Raw genomic sequence first — 13,913 nt, 5'->3', positions numbered from 1 at the left:
AGACCTTAAAAGTGCATTGTAGCGCTACTCAAAAGTGTCATCTGTTAATAAAAGATCAGAAGTATCAATATTTTTTATACTTTAGGAATTTAATTGATTTTGATTCCGTAGCAATTTTTCCTTTTCCCCCCGATATTCTATTTTATTTGTAATATTAAATTTTTTTTCCCAGTAACATGCTTATTTCAATGGTTTGGATTCCTGCCTTGTTTTAAAGATTATTCGTTAATACATGTAAATAGACATACATATTTTTTTCCAATACAGATAGGAAATTCAGCGCTTACAGTTTGGATAGCTTCCGTAGAAAACAGTGTGAAACAGGAACCCTAAAACGTCAAGGATCACTGGAAAGAAAACTTAGTTGCGATAAAAGGGGAAGCATTGCTCAGGATGACATATGTTCCAGCCTCGATAGCTTCAGACCAGTTACTTTGACGGTCAATAGTTTTTTCAAGCAGGTATGAGGTGATATTTAATTCTTTGAAAATATTCGAGCATAACTCTTGTTTTTTTGGGGTTTTTTTTGTATCATATAATGTTGTAAATCTTAGATGCAATGAACTAATTTATTAAGTTTCTCAAAGTAGGTATCAAAAACTCAAATAATGACATGGAATTTTTTTTTCATAATTAATATCAAAAAGATGTTCGATTTAAAAAATCTAACCACAAAAAATATTTGCTCATAAATGCATGTTGCCAATGATAGATTTTCTGATGGAGATAATCAATTTTTTATTTAATTCCTTATGAAGGCTGTAAGATAGTACTAAGGTTCATCTTTAGCATGTTTAATGCATAGATCAGTTCAATTTGTATTAAAGGCTTACAAATTTTCAGATTCTAGCACAAAAAGGAACGAGTGAAAATTACATTTCTTTGGTCATAAATGTGTAAAAATCCCTTTTATTTTCCACTAGCTGTAATACCCGGCACTGCCCAGATTTTCTTTAATTACTGGGAAGATTGAAAAGTGATAAACCATTATAAAGGAATGAACTATTATGTATAATACTCGCATCATTAAAGAAGTGACAAACCATTCATTGTAAAGGCATATGCATGTATGAAACACATTGCTAGGGAACCATAATAACCATTCTGAAAGTGATTGATGAGACCCAGGAACCATTGTTGCTGACAGTTTTTTTGCCCATTTTGAGCATTTTCCCATCTCTGATAAACTTTTAAAGTAGCCTATTGTTCAATGTGGGCCTTTATTTGGTATATATATATATATACACACAAAATTTGGCGAAGAATAGACCTAAAATTGTAGATTTGTATAGAGAACACACACACAGAAAATCAATTTTATATATATACAGATTTTAAGCAGTTAAATTAAGAGAAGAAAATTATGATACAAATACAAAGGCCACGACAGACAAAATGCCCAACAAGATGGCTGAAAAAAAAGATGCCTATAAAAATATGGATGTCGAATATATATCTAAACTGTATCAAAAATACAGCAACCCACCAACAGCAACAAAAACCAATAATTATGATAAAATATAAATATACATACTGCCCATAAAAAATGATTATGTTGTATGGATATCTTAATTTATCCCAATGTAAAGATGTGATCCCAATATGATGCTGAAAGAGGAGACAAAAACTTTCATCTTCTGTGTCTTATGTAAGCGGCCGTTCAAGTATTATGTCATCATCGATGGGGGGGGGGGGGGTTCCGATTTGCTGACTTTTGATGACAAGGGAGGAGAGGGGGTTCAGAGGGGCAGAGCTGATGACGAAATTTTGCTGACCAGGGGGTTAAAAATGGCCGAAAATTTGCTTACGTAATACTTGAACGGCCCCTAATATAATATGTTCATCTTATGTTATATATGAACATCTTAATAAATCAATATCTTTCAAGATCATGTATGAAATAAAAAACAAATAAAAATGTTTAACAATAATGGTATATTATTTCTTTACCACTAATAGGTATTAAATATTAATCTTTGTGACAATGTTAAGCAAATGAAGTTTCACTACTATTTATGTAAAAAAAAAGCACTTGCCTCAATATCCATACAATTAGTGTTTTTAATTAACTTGTACATTTATTGCATGATTGTATGTACTTACTCTGTATTGCTTTATTTTAAATAGGAAAGTGATAGACTTCGAGATGAAGACCTGTACAAATTTCTGACTGACTTGAAACGACCATCTTCTTTATTGAAGCGTTTGAAGTGTATTCCAGGTATGAATCTTTTTTGTGATGTTTGCAATACTGTGTCTTTGTTAAGAATCCTATTTAAGAAAATAAGGGAAAAAGTTTGAGTATGACCTATTTTTCCTCAAATTGCTGTATATTTTGCTTTAATATTTTAAATAGGAAGTCATTTTCCAAATAAATGCAATTCATTTAAAAATATTTAATAATTTTTTTGGTATTTGAAAGTTCAGTGGATATACATCATGAATTTTTCTTCCCATCCTTGTATTTTTTTTGACAGATTTTCTTAGTTCCATGATATTTTCAATTATAAATTGTCAGTTTCAAATAATTGGTAATAATTATTTTTATATTGCAGGTATTCTAAAGTTAGACATAGCTCCATGTCCAGAGGAGCCAAAATATTGCCTTACTCCTGAATTAGCACGTCTCTATCCTTATCCAGATGAGAAGGGCCGGCCCACTAAAGAAATACTGGAATTTCCTATCCGTGAAGTTTTTATGCCATATTATTCATACAGGAACTTGCTTTATGTTTATCCTAGAGATGTCAATTTTACAAATAGACCAGGTTCTGCTAGGAATATTGCTTGTAAAATCCAGTTTATGGCCAACGAAGAGGAACTTAGTGCCCTTCCAGTGAGTGATTATTTATTTCTATATTACTTAACTTCGTAGTGAGAAAATTTGAGTTCTCAGTTTATCTTTATTCTATTAACTCAAACTTTTGAATCATAATGATTTGTTGCTGTTTGAAATATTTTACCTGTCAGTTATATTATCACAGGGTTCCCAGTGACCTAGAAAGAAAGCCAGGGAAAATGTAAAATATTTGACAGGGAATATGTGAAATATTTGACAGGGAATATGTGAAATATTTGACAGGAAAATATGAAAATATTTGATAACCATCAGGAAAAATTTCTACGAAGAGAAAAAAAGTGAAGCTTCAAAAAATAGATTCAAATTTTAAATTATGTTTCATTCTTCCAGAGTTTTGGTCTGGGAAATTTTTGAGTTTAGATCAGGGAAAACGATCAAGCAGATTTTGCTGGGAACCTTGCATCAGTGAAGCCTGTGCATATAAAAATGAAATTTATGATTGATTAATTTATGTTATCAGTGTTATTTCATTAAGTTTCTGAACAACAAGAAACTAGTCTTATATAAAATTCTCAAATTTTTTGTAATTTTAAGGTTATTTTTGGAAAGTCCAGCTGTCCTGAATTTATCACAGAAGCTTTCACAGCTGTAACTTATCACAATAGGTGAATAAAATTTTTAGCTTTGTTCTTGTATATTTTCAGTGAAACAATTCTATTTTCTCTATATAATATTTTTCATGATTTTTAAATTTTCTAAGGTCACCAGACTTCCATGATGAAATAAAAATTAAGCTTCCTGCAGCATACACAGAGCAGTATCACCTTCTTTTCACATTTTATCACATAGGATGTCAGAAAAAATTGGAACAGTCTCCTACAGAAACTCCAGTAGGATATACAGTAAGTATTTTTCTACAATTTATGTATATATATATGCTGATAATTTTAGTGCATAATAGTTTAACATGTATAATTTACTTTGGTACGTTCTTTCATAACTATATAATGCTTCAAATGTTGCTCATACAAAAGAGAAAAAATCAGTTCCCTTCTGTACATCAATTATTTTCACTAAGTTTTTTTGTCTATTCAAGTGCAAAAATTATTACGTTTCATATCTCATATATTATTTCTGAAGTTATCAAATTTATTAAAAAGTTTAAGTTTGTTTAATATTTATTATAGTTATTTGTGCACTTATAATTTTTCCAGTGGTTTCCCCTTTTCAAAGAAGGAAAACTGCAAACTGGTGATTTCAGTCTTCCAGTCATGATGGACCCGCCTCCACCAAGTTATTCTTTCTTAACACCTTTTGTAAGTATTCACTTTAGTGCTATAATTTTCTTTTTACTTTGTCAACAATATTTCAGTTAAATTTTTATCAAATAAATAACCAGTTTTCTGACTTAAGACATTTGTAGTGGAAAAATAATTCTAGTGCGAATGACTTAATTAAAATAATTGACTTTTACTCTTTAAAAGTCACGAAATTCCAAAATCTATTTCCAATTTAATTTAAATCAGACTTTGATTTATTTTACATTTCTTAAAAAAATACTATAATTTTTTTATATTTTCTCAGATACAAATTCCTAATACAAAGTGGATCGATAACCATAAAGGGATCTTCGACGTGACAATTAATGCTGCATCATCAATATTTCCTAAAGTGAGTATTTTTTCCTCCAGTTGAAAAATACGTCTAAATTTGTAAATATATTTATTATCAAGTAAAACCATAGGGGAATCTATTCATGATTTCCTGATAAAAACATCGTTAAAAAGTCTAGAATACTATAACTGTAAAGGTTAATGATATTTTTATTGTTTGATACAAAAAAATAGCTGAAAAATCAATAGTTAGATATTGTTGCATTTTCTATAGCAATATTTTTGTGAGTAGTTTTGGAATGATACCTTTTGTATTTTTAGCTATACAGATGATTAAACAAGAGTAGAATGTAGCATGTTTGTTTAATTTAACCACATTTCTCACGGTTATTTTCTATACTTACAAAGTTTATATATATATATAACTTTTTTTTAAATTACTTTTATCTTTTTCAATAAATGTGAGATTTCAATCGTAAATGATAATTATTATTTACATACAGTAACAGACATTATTACTATACATCTTCCGTCCACCGCCTCGTCAATTCTTCTCCTCGTCCACCTTCTGCGCACGCGCACCACACACAGTCACCAACTCGATTCAGGCATGTGGCGCCATCTTTCCCACAATCGGCCATTCTGCAAATCTTCCATCCCGGAAAATCTGTTTTTCCGAAACATCCACTTCATCATGCACTCAGCACAGCTGACGATCCTCGATGGTACGTCATAATCACCGATCTCATCGTATGCGTCTTTCATCTTCACTTCACCCATCTGTCGAGATTTCGACACTCTGACTGCGTCTTCAAGTCCTTGAACTGATATCCCTTGATCACGATCAAAACAGTAGCACATTTATCTGCGGTCTTCCGTCTTGAGTTGAACGTCTTCCTGTTTTCATCTGTCACTTCATTAATCTGTTTCTTAGATGCCCTCTGATGTTCCTTTCTTCCCGCATCTTGAGGTACCAAAGCTTCACTCAAGAGTGTTTCAACTCTCATTTGCATCTCATCCATGCACCTTGATACAGTTTCGTCAATGGCTTGATGTAACGAATCTTTCAATGCTTTCATCTCTTCCTCTTTCTCCCTTTGTAGGAAATTCTTCTGCTCCGTCAGCAAAGCCTCTTTCTCTCGTTCGAACTCAGCTTTCAGTTCCATCTCTTTTTCATTCAGTCTCAACATCAGCCGCATTTGGTGTCTTTCCGTCATCTCAGATAGTTCTTGTTTCAGTTGTTTAATGACACTCTTGTCATCCAGCTCAATCTGCTTACTTCTCTTTTCCAACTTTTCCTTAACGTCCTTGTTTATGATATGTCCCATATCGACTTCGTTTTCACTCACTGCAGCTGTCAACAGAACACAATTTGTTGATGCTGATGATTCTGCTTCTGTCTTATCACCGTCTGTTAAGTGAGCATTTTTTTCCTCATTCGCTGCCGTTGGTTGGTCGCCTTGTAAACACACGATTTGAGCATACTTTACTGAAGTTTCGGCGTCATCATGTAAACCACGAACTTCGATGCCTCTCTCAGTGAAGGAGATGTTTACTTTACATATGACATCGGCACCCATAACCATCTGATTGCAGAGGTTCTTTACGACATACACTTTCGTGGAAACAGTGTGTCTATCGATGAATATGTCAGCGTAAAAAAACCCTAAGGGAGAGACATTTTCCCCGGATATACCCATCAATGTCACACCATCGAAACACATACTGTGTGATCCTAATTCACAGTAAAAAGTTTGATTGATCATGGTTGCGTCACTTCCCGTATCAAATAATGCATCCACTTCTTTCTCCATGATCTTCACGATTTTTCGACAATTACTTCTTTTACTATCTGAGGCACTGACTGTTTTATTCACATCTTTTTGCGAGCAATCAATAGACTTGTGGCCGAACCCATTACACCGGAAGCATTTAACGACACGCGACTTATTTCTACAGTCTTTTGAGAGAGGATTTGTTTCTCCACAGTTGTAACATCTGATACTAGCTTCCTGAACCACATCTGGTCTTGACTTCGGGTAGTAAGAAGGTCTTGACTTGTTTTCGCCCTCATGTTGACACTCGGTCGAAGGTGTTGGATAGCGATAGCCTTGAGTATTGCTAGTTTCATACACCACCAACTTCGCCTTGAACTCTCTCACAGACGTCACACCGTATAGCAAGATTTTGTGGTTGTCCTCTGGAATGCCATCCAGGACATACTCGATAATTGCAGTGTCCTCGATATTGCCTCTGTTAGCAATTTCTTTCATATGCAAGAAATATTCACGAGCTGTTTTGTTTTTCAGTTTCCTCTCGCTCAACATCTTGTGTATTTGAGCACCGCTCAATTTTGAACCAAACTCACCTAGGAGCGCATCTTTCAAGGTCGTCCATGAGCTGATACCTCGCTCACCTTGGATGAATAACTTTGCGAGACCTTTGAGTCGTTTCTTTGCGAACACAAACAAATGCAACTCCGGCCACCTGAAAATCTGAGCCATGTTTTCCAGCTCCTCGACGAATTTCTCTACTGGATAGGTGCTTGTGCCATCAAATGCTTGTATCGAGTCCTCGACATCTTTCAGATTCATGGCAAAGTTCATCCCTCATTGGGAATCAGTAGAACCAGATCTTGGAACTATCGATTCATTGTCGTCATTTACCGGAAGTACTGTCTTTGACATCGGTTGTAACGCTGAGGTCTGTTCGCGAGTCCGAGTCGTCATACATCGTTGGCCGTCTAGCTTTTCTTCGGAATTGGATATGGAAACACTATTATGGTCGTCTTCTTCATCGTCGGATTCTTCGTCGTCTGTTTCGGACGCTTGAAGTTTCTGATTCAAGCCATTCAAGTCCATCAGAGTTGATAAAATGTTTTTTGGCAGTTGATCCCGTCTTACATCACAGTGTAGGCACAGGAAATTTGTAACCAGCAACTGCTCTGTATCACTCCATTGCTCAACAATTAGAGATAGTCGTTTTTTGTATTCATTGGAGCCATGCTCACACCGAAGACCATTGAAATTCCTGTCTCTTTCTGTTTCCCCTATCGCCCTCAGACCCGAATATGAGTTTGTGTAACTTCTTAACAATCTTCACGGACGCGTTCTTTATGTTAGCGTTAATTTGAGGGATTTCACCCAGACAAATCGACATTCTGTTCCTTGGGAACTGATCAAAACGCACTCACCGTGAACTCAAAATCGTCGTCGTTGATTAGCGTGCTTTCGTCGTCGAAATGCTGTTGCCATCGTAGATCAGCGAGATTCATTGTCGAAAGGAATCTGCCGTTGCCTTCGTCGTCGAAAGGAATCTGCCGTCGTAAATCAGTGAGATACGTCGAACAGAAACAGTCTTCGTTGAAAGGAGTTGAAATCGTTGTCGTCTTGAAATAGCGTCATCACTAGAAAGAAACCGTCGTCATCTTGAAATGGCGTTGTCACAGGAAAGAAACTGTCTTGAAAATCTCGGGAATCATTGTCATAGGAAATGTCGTCGTCGTCTTGAAAATCAATCCATCCATCCCAGTCGAGCCCCCATATTTGTGAGATTTTAATCATAAACGATAATTATTATTTACATACAGTAACAGACATTATTACTATATGTCTTCCGTCCACCGCATCGTCAATCCTTTTCCTCATCCACCCTCTGTGCACGCGCACCACACACATTCACCAATTCGATTCAGGCATGTGGCGCCATCTTTCTCACATAAATGTATTATATGAGTACTATGTTATTGTTATGTGCAAAAAAGTTTTTAATTGTATGCTTTGATGTAGGATATAGCTCTGGATCGTTTCTTGAATCTTTGCAAGAACATTGACGAGGGGTCTCTCCCAAGTAGAGTTGGCGAGAATAATCTTGAACAAGAATTGAAGAAAAGTATGGTGGAAATAACCAAAGCTGATGATAGTTCCCTTGAACCAGTTGTAAACTTTTTGCCTCTTGTTTTAGACAAGCTTATATTCCTCCTTGTTCATCCACCATTGGTTGCTGGGCAAGCAATCAACATTGGACAATCTGCTTTTGAATCCATTGCAATGCTTGTGCATAGAGTTACGGTAAGGATATCTGCATTCCTGCAATATTTTTGTAGACCTGCATAGTTTTGGCTAATCTGTAAATATTTTTATTTTCTTATGAGATGCCGATGTTGTTTTTATTTTTTACAATTTTCAGACTGGCTTAGAAGAAGAAAATGATCGGCATAATCGAAATAAGCTTCTGGTGACGTACCTTAGCTATCAATGTAAACCACCTCAGTATAATACTATGCATCATGGACCAGATGCCAGAGGCTTACCTCCGCCACCTGTGAATTTTGCAACCATTGGGCGCCCAATGTCAATGCCAATTCAGGTAAATTTTGAATTCAAAGTTTTTTAATGTAGAAAAAAACATTTCATGCACAACATAATACTTAAGTCAAACTCTATTAAACATTATATATTTTAAACATAAGAAACATGTGTGAGGCCATTGATATTAAAATTCTTAAGATCTGAACTCCTTCATTGGATTACTTCCATGTGTGTATATATATATATATATTGGGAGAAGAGAAAGAGTCATTCTTTTTGCTTTTAAGCTATGTTTAAAAGCCTCAGCTTATTGCAAAATAATTCTTTCTTATTCATTGGGAAATTATTGTTAATTTGAACGAATTTGATGCTTAATTGACTTAATGTTTTTTTCTTAGATAAATGCTATAGTAAGTTATCACTCACCAATTAAAACTATTAGTGTATGAGAATGCTCCTCTTTTTCCCCCCAGAAATCATGTTTTGGCAGGAGCAATAGTAATCCTGACATGGTGTCCTATGTAGATACTGATACAGAAGTGAGTAATATTCTAAATAAAGGATTAGATAGAACAGCAAGTATGAGAACAGCTGGTGGCATACAAGAAAACATTCTGTTCACTCTGACAACGTCACATTCCAGAAAAATTCTCCACGAAGAACTGGTTCTTCAGTGGGTGGTTTCAAGTGGAATCGCAAGGGAACTTGCACTACAAAATGCATGGTTCTTCTTTGAACTCATTATCAGGAGCATGGTTCTTCATCTGGCTTCAACAAATAGAATGAATGTTCCACGTAAACTTCGGTTTTGTGCACAGTTTTTTGATGACATTACTACCTTAGTAAGTTCTGCATATTTTTTCAAAACTGATGTGCTTATTAAAATTTTCTTTGCCAAATTTTATATGCTTGAAATTAAAAAAAAAATAATTGCTCTTTCTTGAAAACCTTTTTTTAGTTCAAGAATTCAATTTAAATTAAGTAAGTTTTGTAACTTTTGCATTATCATTCAAAGTTTTTTTTCAGATATTTTATGATACATATCACACTATTTTTAAAAGTTCTAGATTTTGTTCATGTAAATTTATCCTTGTGTAATTAATCAATTTATTAAAAATCTTGTTTTTTCCTTTATTATGCTTCTCTCTTTTATAGGTGACTATAGTTACTTCTGAAATCATTAGTCGATACAACAAAGAAGCAGAATTCAAATTTACACAGAATCTCAATTCTTCACTGGCATTTTTCTTGAGTGATCTTCTTTCTGTTGTTGATCGGGGTTATGTTTTCCGGTTGATAAAAGTATGTTGTTTCATTAATTTGTTTATTGACCAAAATATATTAGATCTCATTATTCGTTGTCATTGCGGGTATCGAATTATTATTTTTCTAATGATTTAAACTTGCTTGCAAGCAAATCACTGTATTGAGTAGAGCTGTTAAAAAAATGAGTCTATTGAGACCATGTGATTATTCATATTTTCAACAATTATAAAGTGAAACACACGCTTTTATTTGTTACATTTTAAAAATTAAATTATAGATTTTTCTCAGTTTTTTTTAATAAAACCAAATTTACTGTAATTTTCATTGAAATATTTTGGTATATTCCAGAAATTAAATAAAAATTCAACAATAACCTCTTGATTTATGAATGATTTTTAAAGCTGAAAGGTATTAGGATATTCTTAGGTCTGAGTATTCACTCAATATGAACTCCAGTGTTTACCATCATTAGATGTTTTCTTAAAATTTTGCAAAATGGTTTACCAGGGAGCTGCTGTGGAGTCGTGTAGGCATTGTGCTGGACTCTCTCATCATGAGTATCCAGATTTGAATCCTGTTGATGCACACTGCTGGTCGGCTAAAGTTGGTTTTCTGTGGTTCTCCAACATTGAGGCATGAATGTGAGCTGGTCTCCCATTTAATAAAGTCTCTACAAGGAACAGACAGACCCACAAGTTGATATTGACATAAGAAAATTCAAGCATTTACCAACATTACTTAAAAATTAAGAAGACAGATGGCAGCACTAGCAGGAACACGAAACAATCATAAATATGTTAGGGTCACACATACACTCAGAACACACACACATAGTGGCATGTACCAATTTGTTAGAAATTCCGTAGAGGAATGTGTATGCTGTGCAGGTACAATTAATTAATAGTATTTTCCTTGGAATCTTGGCCCATATTCATGCCTCTAGTCCAAAAAATCATTCATAAATGATTGAGCGTTGTGAAAACCTGAATAGATAAACTTATGATTGCCTGATAATTATATAGTATTGTAAGAGGAACCTGAAACACTAACCTCATGTAATCAAGTTTGTTTAATCTACACAAGTTACTGTTAATTCAAAACTTTATAAATTTGACTAATACATTGTTTATTGGAGGTTTTTTTTTCAATTTTTTGTACACTTTTGTCAGGGTCTCTAATAAAATGGCTATAACTAGTTCCTGGAATGAATAAAATGTGTCATACAAAAAAAAAAATTAATGAGATAAACATATCCCATTGACTACAATCAGAAATTTCTATGTGATGTAAGCATTTTATGTAGTGTAGTACTTTGGAGTGCTATATTAATAAATGAAGGTTTAAGGTAACTTTTTGATGGTGTTTATGATATCTAAAACCACCGGATCTCTTCTGTACTCAAAACATTACAAATGTTTACATTACATTCTGTTAACTTTACCATGAAATTTCAGAGTTAACCAAGATTATTTTTGATAGATTGTTTTTTTCCCCTCATTATATCTATTTAATACTTTGTAACTTTTCTTTTTATCAAACACGAATCTTCATTTTCATAAGTTTTTATTTCTCTTATCTTCATTTCTTTATTTTTAGTGAAACTATTATATAGTGATTAATTTCAAAATTCTACTTCCAGGCATATTGCAAGCAGATGTCAGCAAAAATTTCATCCTTGCCTGATGGAGCTCTGCTTATTTCTCTTAAACTTGAGTTTCTAAGAATAGTAAGCAGTCATGAACATTTTGTCATATTGAACTTTCCATTCCGAACATCTATATCATCCCCTTCGCCTGCCATCTCGCCATCCCCAAGTGTTACATCATCATCTTCACAATGTTCTTTATTATCTGGTGGTCCTGTGGTTGACAAAGGGACTTTCACTGAATTGAGTGCAGATTTCAAACAACAGCATTTCTTGGTTGGTTTGGTTTTGTCAGATGTTGCTGCTGTATTGAAGCTGAAGTAAGAGTAATTGCTTCTGGTATTTACATAATACTGATAAATACTGATTTTCTAATTGTTGTAAGAAAATAAGATGTACACTCTATATCAGTGTTTTTCTTTCTATTTATTGATTATTAAAATAAATCAGCGTTTTAAGATAACTTTTCAATTTATTTTGTTCAATTTTATTTTCAGTAACACAACTCTGCATATGAAAGCTGTGAAAATGATTCAGAATTTGTTAGCATCTCATGATTGGGATGGTAGATTTTCTGAACCTGAGCATAAGTCTAGAGTGGCTTGTTTATATTTGCCATTGATTGGAATAGTACTGGATGCATTACCATTGCTGAATGTCAGATGCTCAGATGGTTCAAGTGAGTTTAACTTCTCAATTTCTTGATGTATCACAAATAAAACTAGCAGAACGGTGTTCAAGCATTGATTGTCCACCTAAATTTACGTGTAAATTGCATAAAATACACAAATGAGAAATGATATCATGACAGAATGCCAATATATGATGTGTCTTACATGAAATACCTTTTACTTTCATTTTTAGCAGTCCTTCATTTCGATTTAAAAAAATTTCCATGTAATATAGCTTACTAGCTATAATGCTTAGTGCTGCCTGGGTTTTCTTTAATTACTGGGAGGATTGAAAAAGTGACAAACATTATAAAGGAATAAACTTATACATAATACTGGCAGGATTAAAGAAGTGACAAACCATGGTGAAGGCGTGTACATGTCTGAAACGCAATGTTAGAAAACCATGGTAACTGGAGTAAACATTCGAAAAGTGATTGTTGAGGCCAAGGAATCATTGTTGCGTGACATTTTTTTTTTTGCCCAGAAAAAAACAAACATTTAAATAGCTCATCGTTCAAGTTTTAGTATGTATGCAAAATTTGGTGATGATAGATCTAAAATTGTAGATTTGTATAGAGAATATACATGTACACAGAGAATCAATTTTACATACTCAGAAACATTTAAAACTGTCAATTTTAGGGATTTTAAATATTGGGTGACTTGTTTTTAAGCACCTACTATCACTGCTATTTTGTATATTGAGATTATATTACTTGATAATTTTGGTTCAGATGATAAATGATTGATAAAGAACACATATATGCATATAATTCCTTCAGTCCAACATATTTAGAAGCAGCAAAAACATTCTCGTCTTGGCTGCAGTAGGGATTGGACGTGCTCTGCTCACTGACCAATAGCAGTAGTTTTATATTCAGCCATTGCTGAGGGATTACAAAGAAGGATTATCTGTCACGTCGGTCCACCATTTTGTGTTTTTCTTCATTCTCTTTGATTTTGTCACTGGATTTTTAGGGCTGCACATTGTTGGATTTGCAAGATACATAGTTTTTTTTTAATTATTGCTCTCAAGTTTTTAAATTTGTGTTGTGTATTTTCAATCGACTTAAATTTTGTTTTTCTTGCACTCATTTAATTTTCATTGTACTTTTGCCAGGTTTTTGTTTTTCCCGCTTTGAAATAAATTTGTGGGTATTTTGGACGTTAGTGTTAGCGAACAGTGTATACTTTTTCCAGGGTGCTCTCAATATTTTTTTTTCATTTGGGCCCTATTGTTTTAGTGTTAGTGAATAGATATAGTTAGCTAATACTAATAAGTATATATTGTACTTTGTAGCTTAATACTTTTTTTTAGGTGTGTTGTATTCTTTATATACATTTATATTTTCTCCGTGATTTAGTGTTAAGCATTTTATTTTTTCGTACAATCTTTCACATATATTTCACATTGCAATGTATTTTACGTTATTTTAATTTCCTGTTAAGGTTCCTCATTTTCCTATTTTTAAGTATTTTTATGTAGTTTTAGCAATAGTGTTAGTATGGCTGTACCTCGACTAGTGTTGAATAGAGCTTGCGACGGGATGTTTTCCTGATCTAGGGGGATAGTAGCTGTTCGTTTCAAGTGTAGGGGAGGGGGTT

The 13,913-nt window shown here is 33.7% G+C and overlaps 1 protein-coding gene across 1 annotated transcript in view; it reads left to right on the top strand.

Annotated features, from left to right (window-relative positions):
• Positions 1 to 13,913, top strand: part of Zir (dedicator of cytokinesis) — a 60,944-nt gene that overhangs the window by 19,733 nt on the left and 27,298 nt on the right. Inside the window, exons 12-24 of the mRNA XM_089242892.1 lie at positions 268 to 461; positions 2,128 to 2,221; positions 2,556 to 2,836; positions 3,395 to 3,465; positions 3,561 to 3,702; positions 4,015 to 4,116; positions 4,385 to 4,471; positions 8,202 to 8,483; positions 8,602 to 8,781; positions 9,197 to 9,565; positions 9,879 to 10,025; positions 11,629 to 11,954; positions 12,132 to 12,313. Coding sequence (XP_089099018.1) covers positions 268 to 461; positions 2,128 to 2,221; positions 2,556 to 2,836; positions 3,395 to 3,465; positions 3,561 to 3,702; positions 4,015 to 4,116; positions 4,385 to 4,471; positions 8,202 to 8,483; positions 8,602 to 8,781; positions 9,197 to 9,565; positions 9,879 to 10,025; positions 11,629 to 11,954; positions 12,132 to 12,313 — 2,457 coding nt within the window. The remainder of the gene's footprint in view (positions 1 to 267; positions 462 to 2,127; positions 2,222 to 2,555; positions 2,837 to 3,394; positions 3,466 to 3,560; positions 3,703 to 4,014; positions 4,117 to 4,384; positions 4,472 to 8,201; positions 8,484 to 8,601; positions 8,782 to 9,196; positions 9,566 to 9,878; positions 10,026 to 11,628; positions 11,955 to 12,131; positions 12,314 to 13,913) is intronic.

The sequence above is a fragment of the Pholcus phalangioides genome, unplaced genomic scaffold (genome assembly GCF_987345545.1).
Source record: "Pholcus phalangioides strain wild (caught in Gottingen) unplaced genomic scaffold, Ppha-v1.0 ptg000015l_1, whole genome shotgun sequence".
NCBI classification, from domain to species: Eukaryota; Metazoa; Arthropoda; class Arachnida; order Araneae; family Pholcidae; genus Pholcus; species Pholcus phalangioides.
This window is presented reverse-complemented; position numbering and strand designations above follow the sequence as displayed.